The sequence below is a fragment of the Trematosphaeria pertusa genome, assembly GCF_010094035.1.
Source record: "Trematosphaeria pertusa strain CBS 122368 unplaced genomic scaffold BU26scaffold_4, whole genome shotgun sequence".
NCBI lineage: Eukaryota > Fungi > Ascomycota > Dothideomycetes > Pleosporales > Trematosphaeriaceae > Trematosphaeria > Trematosphaeria pertusa.
In genome coordinates, this window is record NW_022987215.1 from 1,388,670 (window position 1) to 1,406,787 (window position 18,118).

The window sequence follows — 18,118 nt, forward strand, 5'->3', positions numbered from 1 at the left end:
TTTTGGGGCTAACGGCTCAAATACATAACATCCTAGTTTCTCCTCCCTGTTGCACCAGGTGTCCCGAAGCCTGTTCGAGGGTCAGAGCCGAGCCCACGAAAACAGGATGCTGGAGTAGAGGGCTCGGCGCTCAACGTACCGGCTTTGCTAGCACCGGCCGGCTTCGCAAGCAGACTGAATGGAGACCTTTCATCACTGTAGCTCCCAAATGGAGAAGCAGCGACATCGAAATTCAGCGACGAAACTCGTCGGCTTGGTGTAGAAGGCAGACCGAAAACAGGGCGAGCGTTTTCGGCAATTTTTTTATAGCCCGAGATTTCCAGATTACGGCGGAAAGTCCCGAATTTATCAAGAGATGATGATTGCTCCTTGGCCAGGCTATGTGGTTCATTTTCCTTCTTCGACGGTGTCGGATCTGTAGTCTGGGCATCGTGAGTTTTGATAGAACCTGGCGAAGATGATGGCGGCGAGTGGCTGGTGGAGGTAGAATGGTTGATAGCGAGTTCGATGCGGGAAAGCTGCTTCGTAATCGCTGCAAGGCTATCGTTGACCGGTTTCAGATGTTGTTGAATATCGCAGAGAGCTTTCGGCGGGCAAGTGTTTTCTACCTGCGCAGTCTTGTCGGGGGCTTCCTGGTTCGAGCGCGGCGGAGAGGTAGTGAGAGCACTTTCCAGTATGCCGGTCTTTTCCAAAGAGCTTTGCTTGCCGGCATCGTCACCCTGGTTCGACGTATGTTGAACGACTTCTGGCGCATTTTCGGACGGCGAGAGAGGACCGAACGGCGTGAAGGTCGCTGCCTCGAGCCTAGCAATTCTGTCTTCGGCAGAGTTTAGGCTCGATCTCAGACCGGTTACCTCCTGCTTCAGATTGTTGATGGCCGTAAGAATGGCATCCATGGACGTATTTGACGACATGGGGGATCGATATGGGTGACAATATGCACAACAGCGCTGGGTTTGGTTTGACGCGGCTGACCGTTGGCTATGTATGCTGTTTTGAATGATAGCCGGAAAGGATGAAGGTTGGAGAAAGGCAGGCGTCAAGATGAAGCCTAGTAGGCGCACGGTCCCTGTTCGGCTAGACTTTCCCCACAGTATCCCCTCTTCCCAACGCTGTTACAGGCGCTTCATCATGTCGAACGCTTCCGCAAATTCAGTGTAGTCCCACTCATCTTCATCATCTTCTGGGAAGAACCATGAGCCTTTGTATTCATCTTTTGAGAAGCCAGCGGAGGGCATAATTTCCAGGCGCAAGCAATCTCGAAGCCGTGTCCCCGCCAATGGACAATTGACCTTCAACCATCGAGCTGCAAGATCGATTCGCTGCTCTCTCGTCTTTTGTTCCACCACCGTAAACGCAGGGCGCCAGGTATGTCCCACTTGATTTGACTTTATTGGGAACGTCAGTGTTTCCAGGTTAGGAAACCGCCGCAGCAGGTTGGCACTCCGTTCAAGGATATTCGGCCAGAACACCCTCCTCCACCAGTACCCCATGGTCTCTCGGTCGTCGCTATATATGCCTCTGCCCGCCTCCATGGTAAAAGTGATATGGCGCACAAAAGAGCAGTACGAAGGCGCGAAATCCGCATTGGACATGTATAGGCGGAAGATGTTACAACTGTAAAGTACTTCGGTGCTCTCGGAATGGATTTGTCGACACGTTCTCAGCAAACCTACTGGAATGGCTTCATCTATATGCTGGGGTTCGGGCGGCCCATCGTTCTTGTATTTGACGACTCGTGCTTTGAGAATGGGCCGATAGCCATAGGAATCTTGCGAGAAGATGAAGATGGCGCCGGCTACTCGCAGTGCAAATTCATAGATGAGATCGCGCAGCTCCCGAGGAAGATCCAAGAATCCGGCCCGGCATAGACTGTCTTTTCGGATTTGAGGCCCTTCAGCCTCGGTTTCCCGCTGTCGGTAATGGTAAGTGACCGATCGAGAACAATGCGGATAGATTTGAGAAGGACAAGAACATACGTTTGAAGCCATGAAGATCAGGCACAGTGAAAGAAGCAGTTGAGCACCCGAAAGCGGGCAAGCAGAATCGGCTGAGATTTTGCCAACGGGAGCGAAGTGGCATCATGCTATAGGCTAGCCGCTTTTAGAATCAAGAAGCACGTGACCGGACCAAACTCAACTTTAGCCCCAGCATCGACCTTCCTCTTTCGTCTCATCGACGATCGTCTCGTCATCCGTCGAAGCTCTTTTACATGACTCTATCAACACTAACCAAGGATATATGGGCACCTATCCATCGTGAAAAGCAAGAGCTTCCCGCTCTGCCCCGCTCGAGCCATCTATAACACATGTAGAACTGTCTCTACTCGGGCTTCGTCGCAGTCGCTTACGAGAGTAGGAGTTCAAGCAGGAGAAACGGAAAGCCCGCATCTTGCGAGCCTTGTAGATTGAACAAGACAAAATGCGACCATAATTATCCCAAATGCGGCCGATGTCACCAACGAGGCATTGCCGATCGGTGCTTTTACCATCCAGCTCCGCTTACCAAACGTCGGGAGGTGGACGAGGATCGTGTAAACGATCCTCGACCCGCTAAGAGAAAGTACGAGGCTCTAGTCAAGCATTCGCTCTATCAGAATCCTTATGTCGGAGGCTAATAAGACCAGGCGAACTTCAAGACTTAATCCCTGGGAGGCGCTTCCTACTCCTTCTTTGTCTCAAGATGACCGGCTCGCAGACGCTGTCGCGGCGGAGACATATCGCCCCGGATACCTTGGTCCTACGAGTTATGCGGCTATCTTACCGAAAGATGACGATTCTCCGGAGCAACGCGATCGAGCAGCATCTGTGGGATCTGAAGATTCTGACAGGGAATTGTGTCACCAACACCCACTCACTAAACCGATACGCACTCAGATGGCTACCGATATCTTACGAGCCCTACGCCATTATCCGCTGATCCGAGACCTTGTGTTATGGTATGCCGACAGCTGCCAGGCCGGAGTAGTTCCATTACCCCTTGAAGTTGATCTAGTCAATGCTCTGCGACCCCTTGTGGAAAAGTACAAGCTCACGAATTCCGTCCCAGACCCTCGCTTAGTATCAGATGTCCTGGAGAACAGCACTCGACCGCTGCGTGTCTCTCCGTCGTTACCTGCGCGAGAATTCCACAAGATTTGCTCAGGCGACCACCTACGGTTCGAGACTCTGGGTCTGCTTCTTGCACTCGCCGGTAGGGCTCTGGTCTTTGGAGCCTATTCCAATCTGTTCGCCGACGCCGACAATCGTGCATTAAAACCTCGCCTTATCGACGAGATGCTTCGCGCCAGCACTGCTTGCGTCATGTTATGCAATTTGATCAGCCCGGTAAACGACCTCATATTGTGGATGTTCTACGAGAACTACATGCTATCGTTATTGGTGTGCGGTTACACTGGTACGGCGGCCAGTCTGTCCTCGATCTCTTGATTCCGCTAACATAATAAGGACCGCCTTCTTGGATGCGTCTCGGCGAATGGGTAACGCAAGGCTGTAAGTCGACCGAGTTCGTCTTTAGAGGTTGTTTGCTTTAAGTTCGGAAACCGACTCCTAAATCTCTTTAGTGGATAGGGAAACACTCGCTTATACTTGAGTGTCAGCACTTCACTCACCGTGTGACTTCCCTAGGATTTGTATATGATATATGACGCTTGCTAACACATATCCCGGCATGCAGATGCCCTGGGATTGCACAGGGAATCGAGCTGGGTGGGATTGCCACCATGGCTCGCCGAAACGCGCAGAAGGGTCTTCTGCTCGACATACAACAACGACAAGATGATCTCCACGTTTTTAGGCCGGCCCCTCCGAATGAGTATAAGACATACCGATGTAAAGATGCCGCTTGACTTATCCGACGACGACCTTATCAGCGATCCAGCAACTTTAGACAGTGCGATACAATCTTTGGACGAGCAGGGGTGGAACACGAAGGGTCTCTACATCAGAGCGGCATGGCTTGTAAGTTGAAAAATGCTGGTGTCAAAGGTAGGATTTAACAATATCTCAGCGTTTAAGGTTTGTGGCATCGCAATTCCGCGAAGAGATTCTCGACCTGGCGTCGATGAAACTTGACGAAAACGTGGAACGACAACTACTGTAAGTCTGTTGGCTGGAGAAATTTTCACCTTTATCAAACCCTAACGGCGCAGCAGTGACATATCTCGGCGCATCCACTCAAGCTGGGAAACATTCCCGCAGCACCTACGTTACCGGGCTAGCTGCTGGGACGAAGGTATCCAGCCCAGAGTGTGCCTCATGCTCGTCGCAGTCCATCAAGCACATTGGTACAACGAATTCATGATCCACAAATTGCTCGATCGGCAACCCCTCACGTCGAACACGGAGCTGCTACGCGTTAGTACGTACTTGTTGTCCAGCACCCTGACGCTCGGCACAGTGCGCGATCGGTCCTACGACATCCATCGCGACTTCCTCTATATCATGATGCATCATGGGATACCGAGCGGGTCGGTCCTCGCGATCGCGCTGCAGGAACAGCAACGGACGGGTGCGCAGTTTCCGCCTTCGATATCGCGCGCAGAAGTCATTCGCATGCTTAGCGTGCTGATTTCCCATCTTGATGCTGCGGCGCATTTGGACTGTTCCGGCGCGAGGCCGGGCGAGGCGAACTATAATCTGTGCAGGAAGGCTTCGAAGACGTTTACGAGGATCGTGGATGCTGTACTGGATCCTAAACCGGCCAACAGCGCGCCGGAAGCCACGCCTGTCAGTGGAGAGTTAGACTTGGAGCTCGACTTGGACCTTTTCACCGCGCCTGTGTTTGAGGGGATGGAGTTTCCAGTTGGAGATGACGGGATTGATTGGAGCTCCGTCGCGCAATGGGAGCTCTGATTAAGATGTATTGACAGCCTCCTCGCAGAAATTCCCCAACGTAAAGATATCAGGGGCCACCGATCACTGGACATCCTCATTCCCGACTCCTTGCCTCTTACTTGTTTCCACATTCACATAACCTTCCCTTTCCTCACGGATTCTCTTCGCTTCCAGTTGTATGCTGCTGCGCTCATGGCTTTCCGGGTGTCTTACATATCCATTCCAACCTTGCGGGCTGCCATCTTCCACCTTCCTGTCGCTGCCCTCCCGAAACCCTTCATCAGGTCGCTCGATGCTCTCTCTGACCGCACCCACACTCCCAATATATCCGGTCACCGGATCATACTCTTCCAGGATCGGGCTGGTCACCTCGTAGATCTCGCCCGTCGAAGGCTGGATGTGCCACTTCGGGTGGGGAAAGGGAAGGAGAGGAAGTGGCGTGCGGACGAAAGATACGGGGTAGGTGGTGTTCGTTGTATCGAGACCCTTTGCGCTGAGGTTTCCGTGCGGGATGGGTGGGAAGCCGGGGCTTGAAGGCTCTTGGGATCGTGTAGGGGATGTGGTGGACATGGTAGATGTTGTATGGTTGGGAGGGGGATGGATGAAGCGGAATCCGTCCTAGGATATCATATATGCTGTTCTCTGGAAGCAGTCGGTGGAGTGATCATTCTATTAGTCTGTAGCGTTTAGGACGGCGTTGATCTTTCTTTGTTTGCTAGTATCCGGATTGAGTCGCTTATGTTCGGGATAGCGTGACTGCACGCGACCAGGACAAAGGACGGATATATCGCGGAATGCTTGCTCATGAGCATTGGCTTTGATTTACACCATGTTTTCTCATCCATCCGACGAACGCGACTCGGTAGGCTCATGCGAGGGTGTAGCGCTGTGCCGTCGAGAATGTGGCGTTGGCATGTGGACTCAATATAGCAAAGCAAACACATCCCCGTCGTTATAGAACATATGATAACCTGTGACCTAGATCTGATATTCTTAACATTATAAATATTCTCCATCCTCCTACCAACAACCCGAGAGTCTAGGACGCACATCCAAACCGAGTAACGCACTGCGGTCCCGTCCCGCCCCACTCGATCCAATCCCTTTTTGCAACCCCTAAGCAAAATTTGCTCGCTAACCCTCTCCGCCCCCATATTCCACCCTTGCCTTCACAACCCGCATAGCCATTGGCACATAACTTCCCCAAGCCTCAAATTCCCCCAGAAATCCAGTAAACGGGCTCGTGGCCAAATGGCAAGGCGCTTGACTACGATTCCGTGTACAATCAAGAGATTCCAGGGTAAAGTCCAAGCATTCCTCGAGTTGCATTGACACTAATAATCGTTCTAGTTCGATCCCTGGCGGGCTCGTGGGTTTATTTATTTTTTGGCGATGATTTTTATCTGTTCGTGGTTGCAGGTGTGTAATAGCGCAAGGCGCCTGACTACTTAGCTAATTATAGAACCGTATGAACCACGATAGTCAAACACCAGCGGGAACGCGGTTGTTAGAGCTCGCACTTTTCTTCCATGCCATAGCGACTTACTCCGTCGAGGCAATGAAGAACATGACTGGAGGATGTAGAATCGTTCCTTTGAAGGCTCTTTGGATCAGAAACTTAGGCCAGAACAACGAGATAAGGCTCAATTGTGGGAGCAGGACCGCAAAGAACCTCAAAGGGAAAGTAACACCAGGATGACTGAGAACGGGTCAGGGCATTAGAAAAGAGGTGCAGCCTTTGAACGACTCAATAGCTTCATTATGCAATTAGCAAATATCATGTCATGCCCTTCAGCATCAAGCAAACCCAACGCCAGCCTGACCCATGCGGGCAACAGGTTTCTAACTCCTTGCCTGTAACGCCTGCGCACAGCACATCCCATTTCCAGGTTCCTCCTGAATAATAACGACCACAGTGATAACGCTAATGCACATGCAATGCTAAAAGACCCTATGTATAAAACGAAGGAAACGTCTGACTGCACGCTACGTAGCCGTGACCATAGGTAAGCTTGCTCTGTTCCCTTCCCCTCTTGCTGGCGACTGGCCTGCTGTCCGCATGAAATGCGGGCTTGGTGCAACTTTTGGAAGCGGGGTGTTTGGAGCGGCGTCTGGCTCGTCATCGGAGGTGAGCTGTGTGGAGGGCGCGTCTTCAGAGTCGGCTTCTGACATTTCGGTGTCTTCTTGAAGAGTTGTGGAGGGTGTGTCGGGAGGTGGTGTGGGGTATGCGAAGGACTCGACGGAGATGGGTTTCATGGCAGCGGGCGTGGTGGGACGCTCCTCTGGTGTGGAGGGCCCGGTAAGGGCAACTGGCGGAGCATGCGCGTCTGGAGACGCTACGAGATCAGGAAGAGATTCGTCATCATCGTCTGTGGGTAGCGGGACATCGGCAGCAGCATCGTCCAGAGCTTCGCCGGTCGAGACTATGTAGCAATCCGGAGGCAAAGGCAGATCCTCCACTGGAACAATCGTCTGTAGTGTCTCGGCCTCCTCTTGCATTGATGACGCATGCTCGTCAATCCGCTCGTAAAATAGCATGAACACGTTCCCTTGGTGGGCCTCCTGTTCTGCCACCGCATAGACCGTATCGTCGCTGAATCGCCACCACTGCTCGTTGGTCGCTGAATTAAGCGCACCATCTGGGTTCAGCGAGAACTCAGGCTTCGAGGGATACGGCCGGTAGCAGACATAATGTCCATTGCCATGGCTGCCGTAATGAGTTACAGCAGCTCGGAGCTGGTATTGGAATGGCGGGGTGGATGTAGGATTGGCCTGAGCACCGCCGACCATTGATTTCGTGGGATCCCGCGGCCATTCTTCCTCCGCGGAATCAGGAAGGTGAGAATCGCTCGGCTGGCTACCCAGACACCAATGACCCAGATCAAGAACCCGCGGGTAAGCCACGCCGGCGTTATTCTTGTACTGCGCGCCTGTCATTTCATCAAAGATACTCCGGTTGACGTGGAGGACCAGCGCTTTCGGCGCTCGAGCTACAACCGCCTGACGTGATTTTGTGCTCTTCACCCAGTTCTTCTTCGGTATGTTGAACTTCTTGACGAGGGTCTTGTCGTCGAAATCATCGTCTTCGAGCGCCTCCAGGACAGGTTCCAGCCGGGCTTTACATTCTGGTTTTAGCGCTGCAAGGGGAGAGAGTGTGTCCCTCAGCCTGAGAAGGGTACACTTCGCGCATTCGACGCCTTCAATGTATTCCAGATTCGTGTATTCGTCGAGGCAGTCGCGGATATCGTAAGCCCAGTTGGTGCCAAGAGAGACTGTGACGCAGTTGAACGGGATGAGCTGGAGCCCTTCGGAGTAGCCGCACTTGATGCATCCGACGCGTTGGGCGAGCAGTCCATCGAGAGGGTTGGGCACGATCTTTGGTTGTTCGGGCGATTTCTGGGGCTCTGCGTCCTCGTCTTCAATCGTAGACTTCTCTTCATCACCTGTAGTAGCCACAGGTAAGTCACTCAAGCTCTTCGCAGCCAAAAGCCAGGACGCAGTGGTCCGTCTCTTACTGTTTGACGCATTCTGCACTTCCTTGTCCAACGCATCCAGAATCTTCGAGTAGTACTCCTGCGCGTCCTGCTGTTGAAACGTACTCATCGACTTGAGCTTCCCGTGTATCCAAAAGTGCTGACCGTGATTCTCGGTGTCGTTGAGCTTGCTGATCATGTCGAAAAGCGCGCCGTTCGTAGTTTCAGCATCCAAGGTGCGATATTCACCAGTCGTCTTGGAGAGGTAGTCGCGAAGGGAAGGAAGGGAGGCAAGGCCTTGAATGACGCTGTTCTGGTAGCATGAGTTGTCCCAGTTGCCTAGACCCGGGGGCACGCTGCTGGAGCCCTTCGATAGAGCGCCCGTAACTCCCCTCACGCCCTTCTGCAGCAGACTGCTGCTGTTCAGCCCAAAGACACTGCTCAGCACATTTCCTCCGCGCTGCATCTCTGCGTTCTGTGACTCCTCGCCGGGGGATGTATCGCCAGATGTTGATCCGGCGCCGCGGAGGCGAAGCGTGTACAGCTTCTCGTTGGCCATGTGTATCCAAAGCCAGACGGGGTATCCAAGTATTTCGAGAGCTTTGACGACGACGTATGCCGCCGCAAGGACCGCAAGCAGTACAGATCCGAACGAGGTTGTGGAGCTGTCCTGAGTAAACCTCCGGTCGTTGTATGAGTTGTATGCGAAAGTCGCGCGCTCGTCTTCGTAAAGCCGACTCATCGCTTTAGTCTAGGCACCGGTCCTAGTCTCCCAGCCCGTGATGAAAGACACGATGTAGGCAGTCGCTGCGGTATCGTAGAAGGTAATGAAGCGGTTGAGCGGCGGCGTCTCTTCAACCCTTGGGCCAGCGCATACACAGCGTTGGTTTGAGCAAACACCGCTGCGTAGTAATAGTATGCGACATCGAGATGTATACGGAGTTTCGGAGCGAGGAGTGAATGGCGGCGAGGGGTGAGTGAATGCTGATCTAGAAGAGTCGTGTGCTTAGCGGGACCCTTGGGATCGCCCTGGGCGTGAACCGCCGCTGCGGGAGTGGTTGCCGAAGTCTTGGCGTGAACTTTTGGCAGCTTCAATTTCGGTGGGGACTGCACTTTCACGAAATTCCACCAAGAAACCGAGAAAACCGACGCCGCTGTGCTTCTCTCCGTGGACCTTGCAGAGAGTACTCCCCCGGTGCTTTTACTGCTCCGTATCGCCACCTAGCGACCATTTGTTACCAACAGCCACCTCCGAACACCCACGAACTCTCCGCCAAAATGGCCAAAACCGCAAAGATAAAGAAGCGCCGTACGTCCCTTCCGCTATACCACCTCATACAACTCCCATTCTAAACATGCCATAGAATCAACGCTCCACTCCCGCGCCGCCCGCCGCGCCCACTCCCCCTCCCCCGACTCCTCCCTCTCGAAGCCCCTCAAACCCAGCACAACCACACGCTCCGCCTCCGCCTCCCCACCGCCCAACGCCGCAGATCCCAAGCCTCACGTCCTCGCCGCCCAAAACGCCGGCATAACCAAAAAGTCTAAATCCAAACCGCTAAAGCGCGCCCAGCGACTGAGGAGGATGAAAGGCATGGAGCGTGCAGCCGACAACATGGACAAACTGGAGCTGAAGGTAGCGAGGAGCGTTGGCAAGGAGAAGAAGGTCAACGAGAGGAGGAAGGGGTGGGAGGAAATTAATGGGGGTAAGAAGAGGAGGAGTGCGTTTGCGGTGCTTGAGGGCGAAGACGGGGAGGTGGGGAAGAGAAAAGAGAGGGAGTGGGTTAGTGATGAGGAGATGGATGGTGTTGACGAGGAGGTGCTCGCACCGGACGTGGCTGGGGAGGTTAAGCAGCTCGAGGTTGTGGTGCCGGCGAGTGTGCCGTTGCCTGTTGCGACGGAGGAGGATGAGTTTCTATGAACGCCTGGCAGCGGGCGGAACGTCAATAGAGAAAAGATCAGTTACGACTTACGACACACAAGGATAGACAAAACGCGTCAGCGCTGGGCTTATACCCTTCGATGGCTGGGCGCAGGTCAAGACAATCGTTCGGCCCGATATTACACTACCAGTCGCTAGCTTAAGTTCCACAGAGGGAATGTGGTTTGAGGTATGCGCTCTATAAATGATACCCATAATGAAGAATGCGACCAAAGATGCTGCTATATCCTGACCCATGCCCGTGTTTCCATGCAATGCTATCCTACTCATTCATGATATCCTCCAATCCGTACGCCGATCCACCAAATGCTTCCCTCTATTCCTCCTGAGCACCAGAAAGACTCTCGCCTGTCCGGGACGACATCTCTGCTTCCTCCGCCCCAGAACCCATGCCCGTCCAATTCCTTCCCGCAGTAGCCATAACCAATGTCCGATTCAAATGCTTGCCAAACCACCGCTCCCTTCTCTTGGTTTCTCTCTTGCCCCCTTCCAGCGCTACCCTGGCAGCTCTAGTTGTCCTTTGGCGCTTACCCCGCCCACCTTCGGACAGTAGGTTGCCTAGGCGGATCCTCTGGGCCTCGAGAACCAGTTCATGTGCAACGATGCTCCGGACATAGGGCCCTAAATCTTCAACCACGATCCTGAATGTGCGGTCAAAGGAAGATGCCGTGAGATTGTAAGACGAGTTCATCGCTGGAACAGTATCAGGCAGGTAGGCCAAGGGGTCGAAAGCTTCTGAGAAATTTGGCCGGGAGAGGGAATGCTTCCGCTGCTGTGCCTCCTTGTGTTGTAGTATAGCTCGGGTGAAGCCTTCCTCAGTCGCAGGTATGTTACGTTTGGATTCCGTTACTGAAGCTTCGCGGCCACCGTAGGTCCGTTGTATGAGCAGGTGGCTCTGGATGAAGATGTTTCTGTCGAAGTCGGTGAAGTCCAAGAAGTGGTCTGTCTGGATAACTGGAGCAGCGAGCGTGTAGTTGAGTCGTTCTTTGTCGGGCATGGATGGTAAACATGGATCCGTAGGCTCGTAGTAGCGCTCGTAGAATGGCATATCGACACGGCAGTAAATGTCCGCGGCGCTGATGGAATCTGAGACGGCTTCGAGTCGCTCGAGATCCTCCAGCGAGCTGCTGTGCACGTCTTGGGACACATCCATTGGGCTTTGGGTTCTCTCTCGATGATCGTTCCATTCGCACGGATCGATTCCCCAGTCCACCCACGTCTCCTTCAGTAACTCTTGCTCCTTGTCGAAGCACGCATTTCCAGAAGCAGAGAACGTGTTGTGAGACAGCCAACCCATACCCGGTTGATACGTTCCTCGACTGGCGATGCGGAGAAGTCGACCGTGCTCGTCGACATCTTTACCCGGAGGCCACCTCTGATATATCCACTCTAGACCCCCTTTTCTGTCGCCAACGGCCATTTGGCACCACAGGTTTAGCTCAGTGATGCTAGCCCGAAGATCGTGGTCCTTCGACATGTAGAGGTTGCTGACGGCATCTCGTCTTAGGACATGGCCCTCACGACCTGCTAGGACAAGCATGTAGTCGGTGGCAAGGTCGAGGGGAGGGGGGGATAACCGAAAAATGGCGCCAAGTGGCAACTCGTTAACTGGGATTAGGGTTTCGTTGTTGCAGGTAATGACTATAGGGCGTTTAGACTGAGCTGCTAGCTTAGTGACCTGGGCCCAAAATTGTTGATCCTCTTCGAAAAGAATGTCGGCCTCCTCGAATAGTATTAGCGACTGTTTCTGGGATTTTCGCTGAGGTTGTGCAATCGACAAAGCTGCTTGAGCAGACGTGATTGCTTTCTTGGGTTCTTGCGCTTTAGCCTTTGCTTTGGGCTTCGAATTCGCTGTTCCATTTGTCTTGAAGAACGAGGTCATCGTGCCTTGCCGTCCACTCTCGAGGTCTCTCCGAAGGGCATTACTCATACGCTCATTGTCCGTATCATCTGTCTGTGCGGCATCTTGCGTGGCTGTCGTCTCATCTCGTCTATGGTTGACCAGATGATTCGCAGTCATATCGCCGACCTTGTCCTGGATGTCCCTGCCAGAGCGACGACTGCCTGAATTAATCTCGAACACTTCAAATCCGAGCTCCTTTGCTACAGCGTATACCGTAGCACTTTTGCCGCAACCGTGAGGTCCACTAATGAGTACGACGTTCTTGTTCCGCGACCACTGCGGTCTTCTTAGAGACCTCATGCTTGCTGAGCACTGGATAATGTTCTCGCAGCCCCCCAGGTCCGAGAGCTCGATCATATCTTCGTCCACATCCTCATCGCTATCGACAATAAAGTCGTCTTCATCCTTCTTTCGTTTCTTCTTGGGCGGCCGCTTCACTTCCATGGCGCTGCCGCTCTTCGATCCTTTGTGCTTTCCCTCGACAGCCATTACGGTCAGACTCTTTAACCAATCATGAAGCACCATGGCCTCTTCACCGGCTTGCAGGACATGAGATGCAGACTTCGGGGCGTACTTCTGGGCCCAAGAGTGGATTTCGCACCTGCCAAGATCAAAAGGGGTAAGAGTGTGTTCGATTTCACTGAAAAGCTCTCGAATAGCTGGATGCGTAGCAGCTTCTCCGCTATCTTGCTCACTGCCATGTGGTAGCTGTGCCTGGACCTGACTACGCACTTGTTCCTGGATATTGATGCCGGTAGCGAGCGAGCGAGTAGGCAAGCGTACGTCCTTTGGTGGCTCGAAATCGGATTCAGCGAGTACATTCTTTAGGTGGATAGACGGCCGAAGCTGCTGTGCTAGCCTTGACATTAGGTCCTCATCCTGGGGGATAGTGGGAATCCTGTTCTTCATCTTTCGAATCTTGAGCAAATGCCTTTGCGATGTCGGCGTTAGTGAGGCAACCGAGGAGTCTGAGTCCAGATTTCGAACATGTGCCGTTTCCTTTGAAGGCCAAGGCGCTTCACCCATGCCGGCATGTTTTGGTGTCCGATTGCTCCCTGGGACTGCTCCAAAAACGGGCATGGAAACAGGTGACTGATAGCTACGGCTTTCAGCTCTCAACTTGCCCGGTGTCACTGCACTCTTCTTCAAAGCTCTTGGTGATGGGGAAGAGCGAGTTTCGGACGTCGGCTTGGCGGGCCGTGCTTCAACCTGCTTCTGGGCAGGCTTTCCGAGAAAGAAGGGATGCGTTGGTTTAGGAGGCTCAGCCGGCTTAGGTGGCACCTTTTTCGGAGGGATGGGGCGTAGTGCTGGTTTGCTCCCGCTGAGGATGTCTTCGATCTTCCGACCGATTGCGAACCGACTCGCATCATCGGATCCGTATTTGATGATAGTGACGGTAGGTGGCGCCTTGTTCTTGGAAGCTTTCCTGCCCCGCCGCTTCTTTGGACTGTTCGTCTCGGGTTCCGGCTTAGCAGGGGGCGACGACAAGAGCTTCCCGTTCTTGTTGACTTTCAGTAATTTTTTGGGCGTGTTCTTTTGGGCAGATTTGAATGCCCTGTCGGTGGATGCTGGGGCGTTCGCGGACTCTGGCTCGTTGACTCTCGAGGGTGTTCTGGAATGCGCTAAGTCCTCCGCCTGATGTATGGGCTGATTCATGGTGTCTTCCGTCGCACGTAGGGCTGAGGCACTATCGTTTTCATTGGCGCCCTTTTCTGCCTCGATCTGTAACTGCTGATGCCAATCCATGGCCTCGGGCGCCTGGGCAATATCGGAGTCGGTGGCTTCATCGAGCGACGGCCTCGGAGACCTTGTCTTCCTTCGTTTCCTACGATCTCGATTAGGGTCTACTTCTAGAGATAGTCCTGCGGACACATTCTGGGCGTTGGCAGTCGTGCCTCCGTTCACAGTGTCGACGTTCGGTCGGCGAGTGAAGCTGTCTAACGACGGTTGACTCCTCCCGCTACCGCCATCCTTATTTTTATTCGATGCGCCGGGCTTCCTGCTACGCTTCTTGCGTCCTCTAGAAGTTTGGACGCCTATCTCCGCTTGCTCGTAGTCTGGGTCATCTTGCGCGGGCTCGGTGGGCGTCTCGATTGCGGACGGTTCTGGTTCGGGGGCGTGATTCCCTGTCCTTTGCATGAGTGAACGAGCGGATGCGGGTCGACGTGCGTAATACTTGGTGGTTTTGAGAAGAATGGATGTATACTCTTCTCGTCCTCTAGATTCATCGCGGTTTGCACCGCAGCGACAGCCATTTACGGAATCGGGAAGCTACTAGGGCATATTTGAGAAGTCGACAGGCTCCTAGCAGTGCGAATAGAGGGCATGGAGTCAATTGCAAAGAGTGGGCCGCAAACAGTGAGTGGTGGGTGTTGTCCGAAGTGAAGGCTGCTTGTCAATGAAAATCGCCAGACGCGACGCGACGTCAGAGACGCGCTCAGTAGCGGCGAGTCACGTGATTGTTAAAATCCATGCATTTGTGCCAAGAGTTCGACTTCGGACCTTGCCGCTCCGCCTTTTTTCCGCCTTTCGAGGTCCAAACTTTTTCTGCGGCAACCCCAGCTCTCAGTCGCCTTTGTTAACGGCCCACGCAGACGCTGCACGAGTCTCGCGACTCTGTCTGGCAAAAGAAATGTCGTTTACTAGGGAAATTGGGGCTCCCTTCACGCTGGCCTCGCTGCCACGCTCGAAGTCTTCTGGCGGAGGCCATGCACAGTCGTCTAGTGTCTGCAGTATTAGCGGCACAAAGAAGAGAAAGCGGACTGAAGTTGCTGTCGCACTGGATGGAGAGGGTATCTTCATTTACAGCGTGGGTTTATAAACTCGGTTTCAATGCCATCGCTAATTCTGTCAGCTTCAAAATCCGCAGCTCGCAACATCCTATGTGCTCCCACCCCAGACAGTCTTTACCTCGGCTCCATACTCGATATACCGCAAAGGATCGGCCAAGAGATCATCTCGTCGCTACACGTACGCATTCGTCGCGCAGTCCACGCTGAGCGACAAACCCCAGTTGATCTGCTTCGCCGAGGAGACGCGCAAGGACGCAACCAGACACACGGTCAAAACTACATATTCGCCGTCGGGTTCGGCGCGGAGTATTATAGCAATCGACTCCATTCCTGTGTCGCCTGGAGGTTCCGAGCGGGAAGGCTGTCATGATGTGCTGGCTGTTTTCGACAATGGAGACGCTATTTGTCTCTCATCAGACCTCGAAGTCGTAAGATGGGTCGCGAACTTTAGGTCCCTAGCCCAGGATCTCAAGAATAGTTTCGAAATTGAGCATGTCACTCTCAGCACGGCTAGAGCGGTAATTCATGGCTTCTTACGCAGTCGAGAAGACGTCGTAGCTATTCTGAATTCTTCCTCGGACGATAAGTCAGACCTCTTGGATCTCACCCAGGTTCTTTCCGTAATCTTCCGCCAACCAAATGGAGACAGGGCGTTGGGACTATTCCAAATATCGCCGCGATCTCCTGACCTTCCAACAAGCCATATTCCGCCGCTGAAGTACCTGATGGCTTGGGATCTGCCATCTTCCCCCTCGGTGCCGATAATACACTCCGCCCGTCCGCAGTATTCTCTTCACTCCAATAGCGGGGCTCTCCATCTTCTTGCAGATAATGCGCTTATCTCTTACGACTTCTCCAGCGCGGTTCCGAAAGTTTACTCGCAGATCGATATGCGGGCGTCACGTCCCGATTCTTTCTTGCGTATTTCGCAGGGCCTACTGCTCACTACGTCGCGGAAGTCCTGCCGGTTATTGGATGTTAAATACAGCTCCATCCAAGGCCATCTCTCTCTAGAAGCAGATTTAGACTCTTCCACGCAAGAGTCAAAGAAAAGAAAACATGCAAAGCCAGAGCCGGTCGAGGATGCGTACATGGCACCGGTCTTCATATCTTATCATGCCGATCTTGGACTGGCCGTAGCCATCTGGAAGAACGAAGTCGTGGGCCTCCAAGTCCGAGAGACTACCGCGAGGAAACGAGTCAAAACGGACAATACTCGTCTCATCGATTCCCTTGGTAAAGGAATAGCCACAGGACCCAGCGCTGTGTCTACTGGCAAACGTGAGCAGCGGAAATGGCAGGAGAAGGTTTCAAAGTTTGACAAGTGCGTACGGAAAGGAAAGATCGCTACGTTCGAGGCGCTATTCGCGGCGGACTTGGGAATCGAATCGGACACCTCTGCAGAGGAGGACGAGAGCATCCGGCTGTCCACCCTGTTCAATGGACCCCCAGACGCAGTTATGACCAACGGAGTGAGCAAAGGTACGCCAAACTCGCAAGCTGTGGAAGGACAAAAAGCGAGTGAAGACTCCTCGGAGGACCGGCTACGCAAATGGAGACTACCAAAGTCTATCCCTGGAGCTCAGCAGCTAAGCTACCAGCAACATGCTCGATATGCCTTGAGCAGGATCTTCAGGTGGACCGACTCTCGATCCTCTCGAGCCGGCTCGCGTGGCTCTCTCACGATCGACTTCTTCCCACCGAATGTCTTCCAGTGGCTGCTCCAATCAGGATATCTTACCAAGGAGTCAATCTGCCGAGCCGTTTCAGACAACTCACTAAAGATTTTGGAAACCCCTGCGGATCTTAAGGACGGCGACATCGTCCGAGCCGTCGCCGAATTTGATCCCGAGCTGCATATCCTCTCGGCAATTCTCAATCACAGCCACTTCCTCCCGGTTGGCGAGGTGGTACAAGCGATCAAACTGATCATGCAGAGCCTTGACGACGGACCAAAGACTGAAGCTACCACTAGACTCCTCACGAATGGGATCGAGGAATCTACAGACTCGATGGATGTTGACATTGCGTCTGAGCTGGAAGCCGCAGATCATGAAATCAATCGGGCGTTATCAATCCTTGACAATGGCCTGGTAGTCCGCAGCAGCACTCTGCGACCCGCCCTGATCAGGCTTCATACGTTTCCCGGTCCAGTCATTAGCTCTACTCTTCGCTCCACGCTTCCACGTCGCGACCTAGAGTCCCTAGTTCGACTACTCCATCACGAATTCAAGAACGGCGGTTGGACATCGCCATACGATTTCGCGGATTCAGAAGTGTCCCCAGTGGAACCTCCCTCAGAAGAAACTAATGAAAGCGCCGTTACGATCATTGCTTCTTTGCTAAGCTGCACTTTAGATGCCATCGGCCCCGCTATGTGGCTCACTGCAGTCGGCGGCTCCGCTTCAGACACTTCGACGGAAGAACTCATCGTTAATCTTCTTGAGGACACTTCTGTTGCCTTGAATGGATTTTGGGAGGCCACCTATATTCGTGGTCTGATAAGCGAGCTCCTACGATACGCCTCCAAGCTTCCGCAATCTCAGAAACCGAGCAAAAAGACATTGCAAAATCAAGGCAAACCATTTGTGCTTGACACGAAGCCGGACGAGCTGCCCATGCTTCCTCTCGGGGCCAAGGCTGATTTGGGTATCGAAAAGATGAAGGCTGGGAAGGGCGGTAAGAGTAGGGAACGCAGCGCACGCGAGATTGGTATGCTCATCAGCCAACGGGTGCCCAAGTATAGCTTCGAGAGGATTATCCTTTAGAACGTGTCAGTCGTTCCATGTCTGGCGGAACAGCCGCGGAACAAACCTTATGTAGGATGAGCTGCGTATCAGGCCGCCTAGAGGGCTCCTAACCCTATTCATGAATACAATCGGAAATGCAAGACGTCCTCTAGATGTCCCGGGGTTATATATAAGGTTCTCCGAGCAGAAAATACCAAACGCGTCAAACCTCCCACGACCTCAAATCCGTTCAACTCGACTGACAGGGATGCACCTGGCCATGCGAATTGCACGTGGCGTCGGCTACTAGGTCTCTAGAAGCTTACATGAGCAGTCAACATGCTTGCTAACCTCCACAACCGTATCCAGTCGCGAGATTCCGAGACGTGCATTTCCTCTGTCCAATATGACGAGGCGAGGCTAAGCTTATCTAGCGTCGCACAG

At 53.3% G+C, this 18,118-nt stretch overlaps 8 protein-coding genes and 1 pseudogene across 9 annotated transcripts; 4 read left to right on the plus strand and 5 right to left on the minus strand.

Moving 5' to 3' along the window:
* Positions 1 to 32: 32 nt before the first annotated feature.
* Positions 33 to 914, minus strand: BU26DRAFT_502675 (uncharacterized protein; the record flags this gene model as incomplete). Its single annotated transcript, XM_033826651.1, has 1 exon — positions 33 to 914. The coding sequence occupies one exon, from the start codon at positions 912 to 914 to the stop codon at positions 33 to 35; it is 882 nt and encodes a 293-aa protein (XP_033687155.1).
* A 201-nt stretch (positions 915 to 1,115) lies between these two features.
* BU26DRAFT_561919 (uncharacterized protein) lies at positions 1,116 to 1,991 on the minus strand (the record flags this gene model as incomplete). Its single annotated transcript, XM_033832972.1, has 2 exons — positions 1,116 to 1,913; positions 1,980 to 1,991. The coding sequence occupies 2 exons, from the start codon at positions 1,989 to 1,991 to the stop codon at positions 1,116 to 1,118; spliced, it is 810 nt and encodes a 269-aa protein (XP_033687156.1).
* A 214-nt stretch (positions 1,992 to 2,205) lies between these two features.
* On the plus strand, positions 2,206 to 4,853 carry BU26DRAFT_479668 (uncharacterized protein; the record flags this gene model as incomplete). Its single annotated transcript, XM_033825673.1, has 7 exons — positions 2,206 to 2,310; positions 2,359 to 2,562; positions 2,627 to 3,396; positions 3,447 to 3,491; positions 3,676 to 3,959; positions 4,009 to 4,097; positions 4,154 to 4,853. Coding segments are annotated over exons 1-7 (2,094 nt in total). The 5' UTR covers positions 2,206 to 2,308.
* BU26DRAFT_516847 (uncharacterized protein) lies at positions 4,804 to 5,723 on the minus strand. The gene has a single exon (XM_033828431.1). It carries the CDS (start codon positions 5,403 to 5,405, stop codon positions 4,917 to 4,919), a length of 489 nt encoding a protein of 162 aa, XP_033687158.1. The 5' UTR covers positions 5,406 to 5,723; the 3' UTR covers positions 4,804 to 4,916.
* A 349-nt stretch (positions 5,724 to 6,072) lies between these two features.
* BU26DRAFT_t19 lies at positions 6,073 to 6,205 on the plus strand (annotated as a pseudogene). Its single transcript has one exon. The product of its transcript is annotated as a tRNA-OTHER (tRNA).
* Positions 6,206 to 6,563: 358 nt separating this feature from the next.
* On the minus strand, positions 6,564 to 9,373 carry BU26DRAFT_516848 (cysteine proteinase). Its single transcript, XM_033828432.1, has one exon. The coding sequence runs from the start codon at positions 9,048 to 9,050 to the stop codon at positions 6,822 to 6,824; it is 2,229 nt and encodes a 742-aa protein (XP_033687159.1). The 5' UTR covers positions 9,051 to 9,373; the 3' UTR covers positions 6,564 to 6,821.
* A 23-nt stretch (positions 9,374 to 9,396) lies between these two features.
* On the plus strand, positions 9,397 to 10,476 carry BU26DRAFT_252179 (uncharacterized protein). The gene is made up of 3 exons (XM_033821146.1): positions 9,397 to 9,617; positions 9,673 to 9,994; positions 10,076 to 10,476. Exons 1-3 carry the CDS (start codon positions 9,587 to 9,589, stop codon positions 10,227 to 10,229), a joined length of 507 nt encoding a protein of 168 aa, XP_033687160.1. The 5' UTR covers positions 9,397 to 9,586; the 3' UTR covers positions 10,230 to 10,476.
* Positions 10,437 to 14,535, minus strand: BU26DRAFT_452295 (P-loop containing nucleoside triphosphate hydrolase protein). The gene is made up of 2 exons (XM_033824788.1): positions 14,330 to 14,535; positions 10,437 to 14,279 (listed from the first exon to the last, which is right to left on the minus strand). The coding sequence occupies exons 1-2, from the start codon at positions 14,406 to 14,408 to the stop codon at positions 10,567 to 10,569; spliced, it is 3,792 nt and encodes a 1,263-aa protein (XP_033687161.1). The 5' UTR covers positions 14,409 to 14,535; the 3' UTR covers positions 10,437 to 10,566.
* Positions 14,536 to 14,785: 250 nt separating this feature from the next.
* On the plus strand, positions 14,786 to 17,713 carry BU26DRAFT_421460 (uncharacterized protein; the record flags this gene model as incomplete). The annotated part of the gene is made up of 2 exons (XM_033823408.1): positions 14,786 to 14,962; positions 15,008 to 17,713. The coding sequence occupies 2 exons, from the start codon at positions 14,786 to 14,788 to the stop codon at positions 17,711 to 17,713; spliced, it is 2,883 nt and encodes a 960-aa protein (XP_033687162.1).
* Between the last annotated feature and the right edge of the window lie 405 nt (positions 17,714 to 18,118).

What these genes read in the sequence shown, in the direction of transcription:
- BU26DRAFT_516847 (XM_033828431.1), bottom strand. Translation starts at nt 5,405, where the DNA reads ATGTCCACCACATCCCCTACACGATCCCAAGAGCCTTCAAGCCCCGGC.
- BU26DRAFT_452295 (XM_033824788.1), bottom strand. Translation starts at nt 14,408, where the DNA reads ATGGCTGTCGCTGCGGTGCAAACCGCGATGAATCTAGAGGACGAGAAG. An exon ending in ATTCTTCTCAAAACCACCAA is followed by an intron (nt 14,280 to 14,329) that starts GTATTACGCACG and finishes TGCAAAGGACAG; the next exon opens with GGAATCACGCCCCCGAACCA.
- BU26DRAFT_252179 (XM_033821146.1), top strand. Translation starts at nt 9,587, where the DNA reads ATGGCCAAAACCGCAAAGATAAAGAAGCGCC. An exon ending in CGCAAAGATAAAGAAGCGCC is followed by an intron (nt 9,618 to 9,672) that starts GTACGTCCCTTC and finishes AACATGCCATAG; the next exon opens with AATCAACGCTCCACTCCCGC. An exon ending in GTCAACGAGAGGAGGAAGGG is followed by an intron (nt 9,995 to 10,075) that starts GTGGGAGGAAAT and finishes GGTGGGGAAGAG; the next exon opens with AAAAGAGAGGGAGTGGGTTA.
- BU26DRAFT_516848 (XM_033828432.1), bottom strand. Translation starts at nt 9,050, where the DNA reads ATGAGTCGGCTTTACGAAGACGAGCGCGCGACTTTCGCATACAACTCA.